We start from the raw sequence: 15,057 nt of genomic DNA on the forward strand, positions 1-15,057 counted from the left end.
GGGCCGCGCCGCTCACAGCGTCCCCTGGCGGGTGGAGGAACCATCGCAGTGCAATACGGGCGGGGCATAGAGAGGCAGCCCCTGTGAGGGGCACCTGTGGGAACGGGGCTGTGTGGGGACGGAACGCCTACATGGATGGGTACGGAGGGCTCCTCTCACATTCTTTCCTTATATTTTCATCAGTACCTACAGAAAGCACAACTGGAGGTACCAGCACACCCGTACCATTCTATTCTACAGGAATGAGGCGTCCATTGGCACCATGGAAACTAGAGCTTCCTTCTGAAGGGATGCAGTGCCTATAGGAAGTGGTAGAAGCCCCTGAAGGAAGGAAATATGCCCACAAGGACTGGGGGAAACTGTATAGAAAGGAAGGTTACAGCCACTGCAGGGAGACAGCACTCTACAAGGGGAGGCAGCACGTATTAAGATCCTATAAAGCAACAGCAGCTCTAAGAGCAACTACAGAAAGAAGAGGTAAAGGGGGGTACTAAGGTAGCTGAACATCAGGGGACACAGCTGTACACCCCGCCTGCTTCTTTTGAAGGATGACAGCAACTCTTACACCCCAAAGATTAAACTGCATTCTTTCCCGCTTAATAATTCCTTAACGTTTTATTCTGGACCCAATCTGTTGTGGGAGCAGCTTGTGCACAGCAGCCCCTGTGCTGGGAAACCTTCACCAAACAGCTGCTGAAGCAGCTGGGCAGCACTGCAGCTCGCCAGCATCTCACAACACTGCGCTGCACCTAGTTCACATTTAATGAGTACGTGTGCAAAGAACAGCATTGATGTGAACGGACAAGAAGCCTGCGAGTTGTGCAGAGGAATTTCAGCCATTGAGCTGCTGTTCCAACAGTGCAACTGAACCTCTCCAGCCAACGGGGCGGTACCAGGCGATGGACACACGCTCAGGCTCCGCTCTGCAGCACAAGGCTCCATGTCCCGAGTGCTCAGCCCTCAGAAGGGGGCGGGCCGCTGCCGGCAGTGAAATAGGCTGTTACACGGCGGAGAAACCGCGTCAGAGGAGGCAGCTCCTTGTGGTACGTCGTTACCGTGGTCACCTGGATCCCTAGGGGTGCATTTGTAACCACCACACTTCTGGAGCGCTCTTCATCATCGCTTTTGTTCTCTAACGAGCGAAAGAAACAAAACAAAGAACTTGGCATTAAAACGAGCCATCCTTTCCTCGGGCCAACACAGCCCTCACACACCACACTCCCCCACCGTCTTCCCCTCCAAGTGCGCATGCCCGCCTCGCCAAGCCCAGCCTCCCTCCCGGGCCTAGAGGGCCTTACCGTCCCGTACCGTGCCCGCAGCCGTCCTCGGCTGTTCCGCTGTGGTAGTAGCTGTAGTGCAGCATGCCGCCCAGCATGGTCCAGCCGCCTATGGAGTACAGCAGCGCCCAGCGCGCCTTCCACACCGCCGCCCGCACCGCCCTCATGGCCTGCCGTGCGCCGGGCTGCCGCTAGGAGGGCGGGAAGATGGCGGCGGGCTGTGTGTGGGGTCGCGCATGCGCCCAAGCTGAGGGAAGGAAGAGGAAGATGGCGGCACGCTGAGGCCTCGGCCTTACCAAGAGACAGGAGTGTTCTGCACTGACACAGCTCAGTGGGGACCAGCACTCAGTGTTAACGCCTTTCTTAGCCAGTTTTATTCACCACTGATTCAGCCCCAGGTTGCCTAAAGCCACCACCTCAGCCCACAGATCATCACGGATTAAGCTACACCACATAAAACATACTTTGGCTCCTGATACGGTATGAGAAAAGCAGTGTAAACAACAGAGATAAAAAGGAATACAAATAAATTAGTATCTAGAAGGGTAAAGTACTAAGCTCTCCCCGTGTATTTATTTCATTTAATACTTAAAAACCTCAGTCTAAAAAGAAATGTAAATAAATCGTTCCTCTCCCATCATCACTGATATATAAGTAACGATCCCATTTGTGCTTCTGGGTTCCATCAAGTCACGCCGCACTGGATACAGCCAGCTTCTTGAGGTGGTCCATGAACACCTGCAGGCTGACATCATCCGTCAGGATTGGGGCTCCTGATTCCTGTGGATAAATTAAGGTAATAAATACTGAGCCTGAAATAGTGCTGCTGGCCCTCAGGACTAAGCAAAAGCAAATCAAATGTCAGCACGAAGCTAATTGCCTGCTGAACCTTTTCCCCTTGAAGGGCAGACTACTAGAAAAGGTGCTACTTTGTGACAAAAGCATCCAAAGTATCTTTCAGTGCCGCCTGCACTACTGCAGAAAAGCCTCTTCCTTCCAAGGCATTAGGAAGGTTTCTGCTCAAGCCTCTACAGAGACAAGGCAGAAAACATTAAAAACTATAATCCATAGAAAAATCAGATCTATAGGTATCTGTATGCTAGTGGATGTCAATTATCAGGTTGAATAAGAATCTAACCTGCCTTAGAGACAAACCTATTCACACAGTTGTCTTTTAAAACGCTACAGCTACCACAGTGTCAGACAGTAATTTCATCACAGACCATTTGGAGCACAGAAATAACCTTGTTTTCTTGTATTCCAAAGCACTGTTCCAAAGATCTTCAAAGCCAACCGCATATATATTGCAAAAAGCTGTTAGATAAGAAGAGCAGGACAAATACAACCCACTCCCAGTCTGAGGCCAAATACTATGGGATAAAACAGAACAGCTACAATGCAGACAATTATTTGAATGTACATTTTACAGCATTCCCAAACACGAGTGGCTCTTCCATTGCTTACCTGTCCCCATGCATAGAGGTTATTGTGGGTCTGAGAAGGATTCACTTTAGACAACAGGAATCGGGCCTATAAAGACAAAACATGGGAAAAACATTTGAGCAGTATGACATAAATGTCAGCTCCCCTAAGACTTATCTCCTCAGATACAAGACTGGTGATGTTCTCCTGCTTTTACAGGGGAAGTACTTGTTTAACTGAAGCCAGTTTCTGAGTTCAGAAATAGCTTTGTTTCATAAACAATTTCACTGGACTTAAAACTAAGAATCTGCTTACTTTTAATGGCAGTGCTCTGAAAGGATAAACATTTGGGAAAGGCTTTATCACATAGCTGTGACTCCCATGAGAAAGATAACAGTACTGCTACAACGTGTTACAGATTTACAAGTTGTTTTGAAAGAAACATGAGAAAAATCTATAAGCTCTGTACTTTTAAGAGCTAAATTACCGTTGTGTTTAATTTACGGAACTGTTTACTTAGTAAAGCAAGAAAAGACAGATATTTGCTTTGCTCAACAGAGAAGGTTCTTGGAAAAACCTCCTTACTTACCTGACTGCCCCCATGTTCAGTGTGGACATAACGTGGCATTGGGAATCTGGTCTGCAAGATTTCCTGGGCATCATCCAGTGGAGCTTGCAGCAGGTGCTTGAAGTTTTCATATTCAGGCATGTCTTGGTAACCAGCTTTCTGCCACTGTGCAATAGTCTGTTCACAAGCACAGGGAAAAAATGAAGAGATAGCAGAGATGTTTACAGACTTCCCCTTTTTAATCAGCACGTCTTAAGGTAACAGAACATCACGTGCATTTCTGGTTACATAGAGCAGGGCAAACACACGCTTTCACTATTCTGTCAATAGCATTGTTTAGTTTCTGTCTGTTCCTTAAGTTAAGAACATGCACTAAACACAGAATTGGGTAGCAGACTGTGCAGTACAAGAGCAAATTGTTCAAAGTGAACTTCAAGCCATTATGCTTCTGCTTGCCTCAAATTAAAAGCATAAAGCATTTATAAATCAATGACATTCCAAATCTGACATGTTCTTAAGTGGAACAGCCATTGCCTTATATTTTTTCCAAGATCCACATGTAGTTGATAGTCCCTCTATACGCTTGCAGTTCACATATTTAACATTTCCACTGTCTAATTTTACCCAGCTGATGAGTCTCTTGCTTCCCAATAGTTGAGGTAGGTAGGCACTGTTTGAAGTAACCTGGGAAGGTTTATTGTCACTATTGACTCCATCATCCAACTTCTGTTTGCATGGACCAAACAACTCACTACTCACTTTTCAGAGAGGACAAATACCACATGGAAGAATGAGGGGAGACAATAATGGAGCAGTCACAAGTTACCATGCCAAACTTGAAACGTAGCAGTCATAAAAAGTCAGTAGCTCAGTTCAAAAACAAAGAGAAGAGTTAAAACACCTCTCCAAAAAATTCACTAGCAGGAAGGTCAGACCAAATGCCAAGCTGAGTTTATTTAAATTCCTTTTGATGTCATGTTTAGGTAGAAAAAACTGCATGAAAAGTGCTCCCTAAACAAAACTGAAAAAAATAATCAAATAAAAGGGACATTTCTAGAGAAAGAAGAGAGAATCAAGCCACCTTCACCTTCTACATCGTAACTTCTTCAGAGTGTGAGATGTTTCTATCATCAAGCTGCAGCAGCTCAGTGCTCCCTTATAAAACCTGACAGGATTCCAACACAGATCTATGGGACTTTATACCAAAAAGGCACTGGAAAGCCAAAGCTTTAGATATTGATCTAAGTCTGGAGGTTCAGAAGGAGCCCACACCTCAGTACAGGAGCAGCTGTAAAGAAGATCCAGTATTTAAAAAGCAGAAGCTGGCAAAATTCATAACTGATTTCTTTCAGAGTGGCAGTATTTAAGTGTCAAAACCCAGCAACCAATTATATATCTGACAAATCAAACTGCAGGTCTCTCTGCTCTACTTAGCTTCAGGTTTTTCTGGCCCTTTCCAGGCACAGCAAGGAAAGTTCCCCTTTGTTTCCAAGCTAACTTGATGGCTATTTCTCACAGCAGAACATATATTTAACTACTCCAGCAGGATTTTTATTCATTACAACTGGCAACATGCATATGATGTCACTATGCCAGGGGTATGCTTTGCAAGTGGTTCATTTTGTTCTAACAGTAGCATTGTTTGCATGCGTGGCAGGAAGAGGAGAGTTCAGAATACATCTCACCATACCTCACCAAGGTAGATAACTATCTGGAAGAAAGTATCCATCAGTAGGATTCTGTCAGGAAGAATGCTGCTGCTGTCCAGAAGCACTGGCTAAGGAAAATAGAGGTCAATCGTCATTAAAAGCTCAAAACAATATTAACTTTACAGTTCAGGGGAACAACTTGCTCAGCCTCGCATGTACAGAGGAGTGTCGTGTCTGTCAAGGGCTGCTTGACATACAAATGTTTCAGAGAGCCATATGCCTACTGAAAATATAACTTGTATTGTACATTGCCTCATTGCTAGTAATTACTTAACTAAGAAAAACTAATAGACAAGAACCTTTTTATGAACTAATGTTATCCCGACTGAATGCTCTTTACTTTGGTTTGATTCACTTCTCTCTGTTAAACACTTACCTCTGGAGGTCCATTGAAGGAGTAAGCATAGAGAATGGGCTGAACCATGATAAGCGACTGTGTTAGATCCTGACGCATAAAATGGTGACGGTAGTATGAGCTCTCATCTGGACTGTTATTGAAGACCTGCAGGAATGGCGAGCGTCGCAAATGGAACATGAACTGCACCAGAAAGATGAGTGAGAAATGTCAGTGAGCTGCCAAAGCTGCTGCACCTTGTAAACAGCAAATCCCCTGAAAACAATCTCCCACTGAACTTCCCAGAGTTCTTCACTTACCAGTTATTTGTAGCACTGCATTACAAGACCACCCAACACATTCAAAAAGCATTAATTAATGATACAAAAAGCTTTACCATCACTCACCCTTGCAAACTTTTCCCACAGTTGCAGGAAGGTTCTTACCTGGGGATACAAAGAAAATGATTCCGACAATCTGAAGGAGTTGGGATCATCCTTGTTGTACTGTCCAAATTTCTGACACTGTTGGAAGCAAAATGCAGACTTGGTTTATATCTCTCTGTGAATCAACGTCTTTTGGAATAGGTTTTGTATGTTTTTAAACAGAGCAAACAAGTCATGAACGTGGCAGCAAGAACTTAACAGGCTATTCTTATTTAAGTCAATAGCTTCTGTATCTTACAGGAATGACAATAACCACCTTATCATTTTACGCACATAAAAATCTTCCATTTTGAATCCAGATTCAAAGTTATTTAAGAATAAACAGTGCATCTAGCACCACCCATTTTTTCCCATTGAATTATCATCATACTTAATGTGTTCTGCACGCTATTAAATGCTTCTGCAGCATCTCCTACTTCCTCCTAAAGCAGCAGCAGACTAAAATTTCACTAGATGCTAAATGGAAACAAGTAGTTTGTCAAGGTTTTATGGGCTGGTTTGGCCTGGTTATGTGACTAGCAGGGTGACCTTTATCTTTATAAATTTAATTTTTTGTGTTAATCAACCACAAATGAGTCCACAATCATTTCAGCACGCAGTATATCCGTGTGTGTTTTGGTGCTCAAATTTTTATTTGATATTTTCCCTTTTTTCTCCAGCACCTCATGTTCCAGAACTGTTAGTGTGAAATTCACAAGTGTTCAGATTAAGACAGAACTGATTGGGATTGTGGCAATTCAGGCCTGTGAAATCTGAAGAGAGAGACAGTACGAAGGCACAGAACAATGTAACTAGCTGGGAAGTGATAACTCCCCTGAACTTTGTCCTGCTGAGATCCTATCTGAATGCTGCATCTAGTCTAAGGCTTCCTAGTTCAAGACAGACATGGATATACTGAAGCAAGGCCAGCAGATGCCAGCAAGCTGGCAAAGGAACAGGGCCCTAAAAAGCTAGGTTTGTTCAGTCTTGAATACAGTGTTACACTGTGCATAGCTACCTAATATGAAACTGAAGAAACTAGAATTCCAATTGGATATAAGAAATAATAACAGTAAATCACACTGTGATCAAATGTTGGAACAGGCTACCAAGAGAAATTCCATCCCTGGAGATCATAAAAACTCAGCTGAACAAGACCCACAGCATCTAACTGGAACATGAAACTAGCCCTGATGAAGCAGAGTGTTGAGACCTGTAGAGGTCCCTTCCTACCTGCATTGTCATTTCACTATTACTTCTTTAATATCAAGGTTTAACTCTTTCATCACAATGGGATGCTTGCCTACCCCATCACCAGCTTACTGATCATACTCCCTTCGCAGTTATCACATACTGTAAGACCACAAACAGCACAAATGAAGCAAAAGTCAGTCTGGAAAAAGAACGGTGTTTTCATTCCAAGACATCACTTTAACTGAAAAGTGATCACTGACTGCTGCTCAGTGCACTCCATCAGTCTTACCAGTCTGATCAGCTGCCTGTCCAGCCATCGCAGCACATCAGGTCCCTCCTCAGACTCAGCTCTGTACACTCCCAGCCGCGCCATCAGCACAGCAGCTGCTTCCTGGTCAAACGCAGCTTCTATGTGCTGAAGCTGACTTTGTGCATCTGCCCAGCTAAAGGATTAGTAAAGGGTTAGTGCAAAATCTGTCACCAGCAAAACCCAATCCACATTTCTACCCCCATGCTAAATACTCCACGGCCAACAAATGCAATAACCAGCTAAAGCAATACCAGCACAGAGTTTCTGCGATTCTGCCAAAGAACCAGCATGAGGTACTCACTTTCTGGCTATGGTGGTGACACGAATACGCTTCTGTGTGCTGGAGTGTTGATACTGAGTGACAAACTGTACAGCCCCTCGGCCTCCCTGAGGTATCGGTGCATTGTGCTGCAAATTAAACAAAGAAAGCCCTCAACATAGGCTGGCTTTGCAAGCTACAGAGCAAAACACTGTTACAAACAGTCGGTACATAAAAATGAAGACAAAAAAAAGAAAAGCCAGGGCTGACCTGATTTACCACTTCAAAGTAAATGGCCAGAGTTGTGCAGGGATCCAGACCACAAATTTTCCACTGAGATGTTCCTCCAATTCCAAGTTCCTGCACAGAATTGAAAAGAAAACAGCCTTTTGTATTTGGCAGCAGTTAAGGCCAGCTCATGTTAAATTCTGATCAGAGACATGAGGCGATCCTTCCGTATATTTATCTTCAGGATGCGGATTAAGTTACTGATGGCAATACAGTTAGAAGACAGCTCTATGGGGTCAAGAACTCAGTCTAGCAAGCACTGCCTTTTCTCACATTCTATGTTTTTTCACATTGGAAACGTACATTTTCAGAAACACAGGGTCCTTTCACGTTCAGGGATACACACGGTCCAATAGCTCCTGCAATTTTCAGCTCCCTGGATGTCTAGAACAAGACAACAAAAATGCTTAAACAAAAAAATCAAGTTAGTCAGATGGAACACACATAGACTGAATGAGGTGCTCAGCTTCAATCAGAAGGTGAATATACAAGGCTACCATGGAAAGCATCCTTCAGTACTCTCACAGGTCACCCCTACTGCCACAGCTGGTGAAAATAAGCTCAGCTTTTTATTATTATTATTATTTTAACCATAAATTTAATAAAATTTCAAATAAAGAATGCCTTCCCTCACTCCAGCATGATGCTTTTTCCAAAGAAGGCACTACAGCTGACCTCAAAGATGGAGAATTTTCTACACGTAAATACCTAGTCAACTTTTCCAATCAACAGCACTTGCACTTCTAAGTCAGTGCCAGTTAATTAAACTTATCTCTCACCTTCACTTCCAAATTTGCACCAAAAGCCATCCGAAATTCCCCATTGAGCCCTTTGTTGAACACCCGCTGGAAGGTCTGCTTGAAGAGAGAAGTGTTGAAGGAATCTCCCATCACCATGTGTCCTCTGAGAAGGAAAAAAAAGCCACGCAAGGGAATTGAAACAATTGAGAGCTAGAAGTATATCACCAAGGATACAAACCCCTCCAACTCTCATGCACTCAAATACAGACAGAAACTGTTTTAAAGCATGCCTTTGCATAGGTAGAATTTGCATCAGGGAACATATTCATGGATGCCTCCAAAGCCAAACAAGTTAGTGCTCCACCTTTGCCAGCTTGCTTTCTAAGCTATGTTTCTTGTCATCCCTTCAGCTGCCTTAAAAATGCTCCTGTTTTCACTGGTTACAAACAGCTCTACCCAGAAGAGAGCTTTGCTCAGCCTACCTCCATTAAGAAAGCAAAATGAGCTGTTAAGCATGAGGAAATCTGGCCAACACAATGAAAGCATTTACCCACCATGCCTGAAGCTCTGCTATTCTGATAGCATTTCAGTCACGCACACACAACAGAGGGGATCTATGTCCCACCAGTTCTGCAAAGGATCTTCTTGCTACCTGCCAGGGCACTTGAAGGAGACAGAAGGCATTTTTGCAAGACATGTTGCATCATGCTTTAGAATACCTTTCTCCAAAGCAGGACATTGAGTTTTCTACCAGCAGTGTTAACTCTTACGCTACTTTGAGGCTTCAGAAATGTGGCCTGGGATCAGGGGAGGTTTACCATGTAACTCCTGGTAAATTCAAACCACAATTTAGAATAAAATGACACAAATCTCCCCCTTTTGCTTTCATAGAAAACTAACTGCTTTCCAAACTGTTCTCCCCCTCCAGAAATAAAAGTGCCACCTTTGTGTTTCCTGTTGCAGACATACCCAGTGAGGTTTGCACAACATTTCATCTCTAGCAGTCCAGTCTGATCCAGGGCGCAGGCATAGATGTCAATGCAGTGCCCATTGGTGGCAGTGCGATTGGCCAGAGTCTCATAGTGCTGGGGAGAACAGACAACACAAACAACATTAAGGAATATGAAGGAATATGCCTCTAAGCTGACAGGCACATTTCACACCTAATATTTTAACTATTCTTTCATATGTTAAGAGAAAACGGAGCCTTTTTAGAAATCACCAGTTCTTGGAATACAGGCTTGTATTTTTTCCCCTCTCCTAAAGGAGGTAAAAGGACCTCCGCTCCCCAGCAGCCAGATGAGAACACTGAAATACTTCTGAGAAGGCACACGACCATACTTGGAGAAGTAACTAACAATAAGACTCTCACCCATCCTTTGACCATTCTCATAGCTTAACACACAGAAAGGCTCATGCATTTTGTGAACATCCATGCAAATGTCTGGACATACTAATTCCATATAAAGAAAATAAGACTTCCATGACCTACAGAATGATACTGGACAGCTGCCTATATAGGTTTGGGTCATCTCCTTCCTCCCAACCCCATTCTGTATTCCAACACTTGCATTTGTATTTTGCCTTTAAGCACCCCCTGCACACACAACAAGCCTAAGCTGCTGTGTGTGTTTTCTCCCCCAGCTGACACCAGCACGTACCTTGGTGGCCTTCTTCATGAACCTCGCGTTGTCCTTCTCTATGTCATGCCAAGAACGAATGGGTGTTTTCAATTCATCTCCCACCACCATGCCTGGTCCCTGTGTTGGCGGACCACCTGTAAATAGCATTATTCTGGCTCCTGTGTTTGGAAACGTGCCCTAAAATAAAGACAAGATCTTATATTAGAACTCAGGGAGAGGACAGTGGTTTCTTTACAGAGGAATCTGTACGTTATTCTGCAACACCATCTGGGACCTATCTCTGTTACAGGCAGGCCTGAAAAACAGCAAGACATTTCCTGACAGGCACCCTCTAGGTTAGACTCAAACTACAGCAATCATCACAACAGGAAGCAGGCAGTTTCAATTCTTTTTACTTCAACCTTAGATGACCCATGCAAAGAAACAACAGAAAGAATCACAGTACATACAATCACCTTCACATGGCAATATATGTAAGAATTAGAAACCTTTAAACACCTGCACCTTTCACACAGTTTACAGCTAAATATAAATTCCTATAGCCCACTCTACACCAGCTGGTGCTAACTCATGCCACACATCAGCACAGACAAAATATGCCACTGCATCTCAAAGTAACTGGGCTGCAAACCAATGTGCACTGAGACCTGTACATGTCTCAGCAAAAACTGCCATGTGCTTACTTTGACCAGCTCATCCCTAACAAACAGCTGCAATAAAAGTACCTCTAGCAAGCCAACTGCAATCGAAAGAGCTACTCCAGTGGAACGCAAAGGCCTCTTTCCTTGGGTCACTGGCCACGGGTCCCTTTGAAGTTCTCCAAGGAGATCTGTTAGATTCATATCAATCTTATGTACTGGCTGCAAGAACCTGAAAAATTGAAATGTTTTCCCACTTTAAGTGTGCCCCTGTTCCTAGCACACTTTAATTACACTGGAAGACTTAACAAAAAGCAAAATGTTACATAGCACGTTCCTTTACGTCCAGACAATCCAAGCTAACAGGCAAAGTAACAGAATTGATCAAAGGAAGCCATCAGGAACTGACAAGAAAGCAAAGTCACTCACAGCACAGAAAAGGACCTTAGTGGTGATTTAGTCCACCAAAAGGTAGAGGAGCTGCCACAGGAAAAGAGGAGTGGAGAATAAAAGCAAACAACTGCATTCAACAGAGGCAAATAGGGCTTCACTGTTCAGGGGTCACTACCTGCCCACCAATTGTTGTTTCTTGTGGTTTATTTTACTCATCCAAGCAAGAACTGTTACTCATAAACAAGGACCCCATGAAGTCGTCAACCAAAAAGGTTCCTGCTCTAAACACATTTGACCCCTGAACAATATGCTTTCTGAAGACAGCTATGCTATACTTATCAAGAAGAAATCCAGTCTGACTAGCAATGATGTTCTTGTAACTGCAAAAACAAGACACCACAGAAGGCTAAAACACTGCCCTAGTAAATCTCACCCACTTGCATCACTTGATGCAGGACAATAACTCTGACAAGACAACACCATTTGCGTTTTGTTACAAAAGCACCTCTTGGAAAACATAGGTTTAGAAGTGTGATCCCAAAGGGTATAAAACACCCACCCTGCTCTTCGCTGGTTGCAGTTTAGTAGCACTCACCTGCTCGAAATAACAGGCTGCTCTGGAGCTTGAAGAGGCCTTCCCTGTTGAATAGGAACAGCCGGCCTTGAAAGACCAAGCATATCCTACAGAAAAGAAGAAAAGGAGGCAGAGGAGACTTCATAATCAAGCACTACACATTGTTTGCTTTCAAGCAATATAGTCTAAAGCCCATAACCTTGTAGCATTAAAGAAATTAAAAACTGAAATAATCAATGTTTGCACTCTCATTAGGAAAACATTAATGACTGCACTATGTGAGATAAAAAACTACCTCATGCATGTTTTCAAAGAACTTAAAGCAGCAAAAAGACAGGAGAGGTGTTGGGAGTGAAATAGCATAAAAATAATTAAGAGCACTGAACCTCCTTTCCTCCCCAAAAGCCTGGTGCTTGAAATAGCAGCGGTGGTTGCAACACAGCTAAGAGGAACAAGCCACTGGCCTAACAGATGGCAGGACATACCTGTATCTGCTTAGCTGTCAGGTCCTTAGTGCCTCTAAACACGTAGCTCTTAGAAATCCCTTCACAGCTCAGCTCGTGAACCTGGATCATTCTGCCAAATGTGATGAGCCCCACTAGAGCGTCAGCAGGCAGCAGACTTAGGGACATCTGGAGGGACTCCTTCAGCGCCTGCAAGTCCTCCTCTTCCAAGCACGTGTCGACAACATACAGGAAGATCAATGGAGTCTGTGGGCCTCGCTAATGTGGAGAGAGATGGATTTACTAGGCTTGTACATAAGCTGGCTGACACTTTGCCCAACGACTCCAGAAAAAGAATAAAATGAGCCCTATCTGAAGCATTTAACATGAGTGCTACTTATTTCCATTATCTTAAGTACAACAAATGCATACAAAAGATAACAAAGAATACAATTTTGGAGACCACAAACTTGCCTATGTATGATTTACCTGCACTATATATTCGATTGTTGAAAACTGAGGCATAAGTTCAGCTGGTTGGTTGACTTCAGATATGCCTGCATATGCTGGAGGGAACTGAAAAATAGGACCAAGAATTAGGACAAGTTACAGGGCAGAAATGTGGGGCTCTCCTCTGCAGTACAGAGGCTGCCCTGCTTATGATGTGTTTATTCAGTTCTTTACTTACTACCAACTGTACCAACCTGGTTAACTCATCAGAGCCCTGTACAGCTGCTTTGCTAAGCACGTATGACAGTGGCCAGCACTACCAACAGTTAATCAACCCAGTGTAAGTTAATAACAGGACTCAAGCAGTAACCACAACAACCAAAACTTGCTTAGCCACGTGACTGTTTCTGATAGTAAAAGTCTACCCGAATCTAATAAACTTCATACTTGGCAAGAACAGTAAAAGTCACATACCAAAAACCACATTGGAAGCACATGTGATAAAATGGCTTTTTATCTATTTTCCATGTTCTTTGTGCTATTAAAATCACTAGCAAAACAGACCCATTAGCAAGTACTCTGGCCCGGGTTCAACAAGAGAAAAGTCCACAAGATGAAATCTAGACAAGCAGAATTTCTGTTTCTTTTAGCACCCTTTGCACAGTGAGATCATCAATAAAATACCCTCTGAAAAGAAAAAAAATGCTGATTGTTCTTTCAACGTACCTGATTTCTCTGAAAGCAGAAATTACAGGCCCAGAGCTTGGCCCGATAGTCAACTTGGCTGCAAAGGAAAGGTGAGGTGTTAGTATAAGAACAGGAACAATTTCATGACCCAGCTTTATAGCTGTCTGTGCTGATGAAGAGGAAACAAAATACCAGACACTTCAACTCGACGGATAGTTTTTGGGATTCAGACTCTTGTTCCAATGCCAGAAAGCCTGTTAGCTCATTTAATCCTGCTGTTTCCAGGCTTGTTAGCGTGAGGGATCACCAACAGACTGTCAAAGCTTCGGATGCAGTAAGCAAACATTTGCATCTAATCACTCTTTTACTATGCTGAGGCTTATCTCAGTCACCTCACTGTTTGTACAGTTGCAGCACACAAGTACTGCAGTCATAGAGCTGCAGAAGCCATTCACTCACATCCTGTACCAACACAGAACAAATTAGCTGCTCTCTGCCTCAAGGAGTTTCCTCTCCTCAGCCCATTACGACACACTACGTTGACTGCTAGTGCAATGAAGCCTGCCCTTATTCTTCCTTCATAGGCTTGACCTCTTCCTACTTCCTCTTTCTAGCTTTTCTGTTTTCTTTGCAGCCCAAAGCAATGCTCCAAGGAAGTACATTAGTAACATGACTCTGTGACAAAGATTATCCCTCTTACTTTCCCAGCACAACTCCAAAGAAAACCAATACTCATACTGGAGCTGGCCTGTAAGCAAGGGGACGTATAGAAAGCATGAAATCAAGTGAACACCACAGCCCAGAGGATAACACCAGCATAAACAGCATCTTTAAGTTCCACCATTCACCATAACACTCTCTAGAATGATAACAGGATTGCTCACGTCCCTATTATTTCCAGCCTAACAGCCTCCCTGATGACACACCTCTCTTCTCAGGCTCAGGCAGCTCCTGCTGGCCGCACTATTGCTGATACAAGTCACACAAACCAGCCGCTCCCCACCTTCCCCGACCCCTCAGAGTGACATACCATAGCGGGTTGAGCACGGCCTTGCATGTGTTCCTGCTGCACAGCACGGGCTCGTACTGCACGGGCGGCAGGTCGGGGCGCTCCCTTAGCGGGGTGAGCAGGCAGGCGAGCGGCACCACCATCCTCGTAGCCTCCAGCCTGCTGGACGGCCACACGTTCCAGCTGAAGCGCACGCCGTCGCGCTCCTCATTCTGCTGAATGAACTCCAAGTAGGTCGCCATGGGGCTGCAGCAGCTCACAGCCGATGTCCCCGTTCACCTCACGACAGCCCGCCCCCGCCCGCACAGCCGCCGCTCTCTCCCGTCAGGCCCAGCAAGGCCAGCTCAGCGCTAGCGGGCTGCCCTCACACAAGATGGCGGCACCTGCACGACCCGCCCTCCTCCGCCATCTTAGTTAAAGGCAGCCCGCCCTCAGTCCCAGCACAGCCGTACCTCAGTGAGGCAGAAGATGGCGCTCACACAGCGCCTGCTGAATAACCACTGCTCTATGGTACGACTGAGAGGTGTAAGCAGACTAAACTGAAAAAAAAACAGAAAAAAGGGGAAATCCAAACAGCCAATCAACCACAGTTTGCACTATCAAAGCTTGAAGTTTGCCATTAACGTCTTAAACTTTGGACTGAAGAGGCTAGGCATGTTAAACAGTACCTGTGAGCTGTGCTTTCCATTAACAG

At 44.3% G+C, this 15,057-nt stretch overlaps 1 protein-coding gene and 1 long non-coding RNA gene across 3 annotated transcripts; one reads left to right on the forward strand and one right to left on the reverse strand.

Annotated features, from left to right (window-relative positions):
- Positions 1-46: 46 nt before the first annotated feature.
- Positions 47-1,830, forward strand: LOC116653205. The gene is made up of 2 exons (XR_004306700.1): positions 47-139; positions 241-1,830. It is a non-coding gene; the product is annotated as an uncharacterized LOC116653205 (long non-coding RNA).
- SEC23B (SEC23 homolog B, COPII coat complex component) lies at positions 745-14,673 on the reverse strand. Of its 2 annotated transcripts, XM_015857017.2 has the most exons (20): positions 14,385-14,667; positions 13,394-13,451; positions 12,707-12,793; positions 12,260-12,496; positions 11,796-11,881; positions 10,895-11,039; positions 10,188-10,346; positions 9,496-9,611; positions 8,566-8,689; positions 8,090-8,170; positions 7,769-7,858; positions 7,541-7,647; positions 7,219-7,372; positions 5,757-5,834; positions 5,353-5,514; positions 4,958-5,044; positions 3,289-3,444; positions 2,742-2,807; positions 1,309-2,057; positions 745-1,132 (listed from the first exon to the last, which is right to left on the reverse strand). In XM_015857017.2, exons 1-19 carry the CDS (start codon positions 14,603-14,605, stop codon positions 1,968-1,970), a joined length of 2,304 nt encoding a protein of 767 aa, XP_015712503.1. In that variant the 5' UTR covers positions 14,606-14,667; the 3' UTR covers positions 745-1,132; positions 1,309-1,967. The 2 variants fall into 2 exon arrangements, with proteins under 2 accessions (XP_015712503.1, XP_015712502.1); XM_015857016.2 differs by having other exon boundaries at positions 1,299-2,057; positions 4,958-5,514; positions 14,385-14,673.
- Positions 14,674-15,057: the final 384 nt, after the last annotated feature.

Source organism: Coturnix japonica, chromosome 3 (assembly GCF_001577835.2).
Source record: "Coturnix japonica isolate 7356 chromosome 3, Coturnix japonica 2.1, whole genome shotgun sequence".
Classification (NCBI taxonomy): Eukaryota; Metazoa; Chordata; class Aves; order Galliformes; family Phasianidae; genus Coturnix; species Coturnix japonica.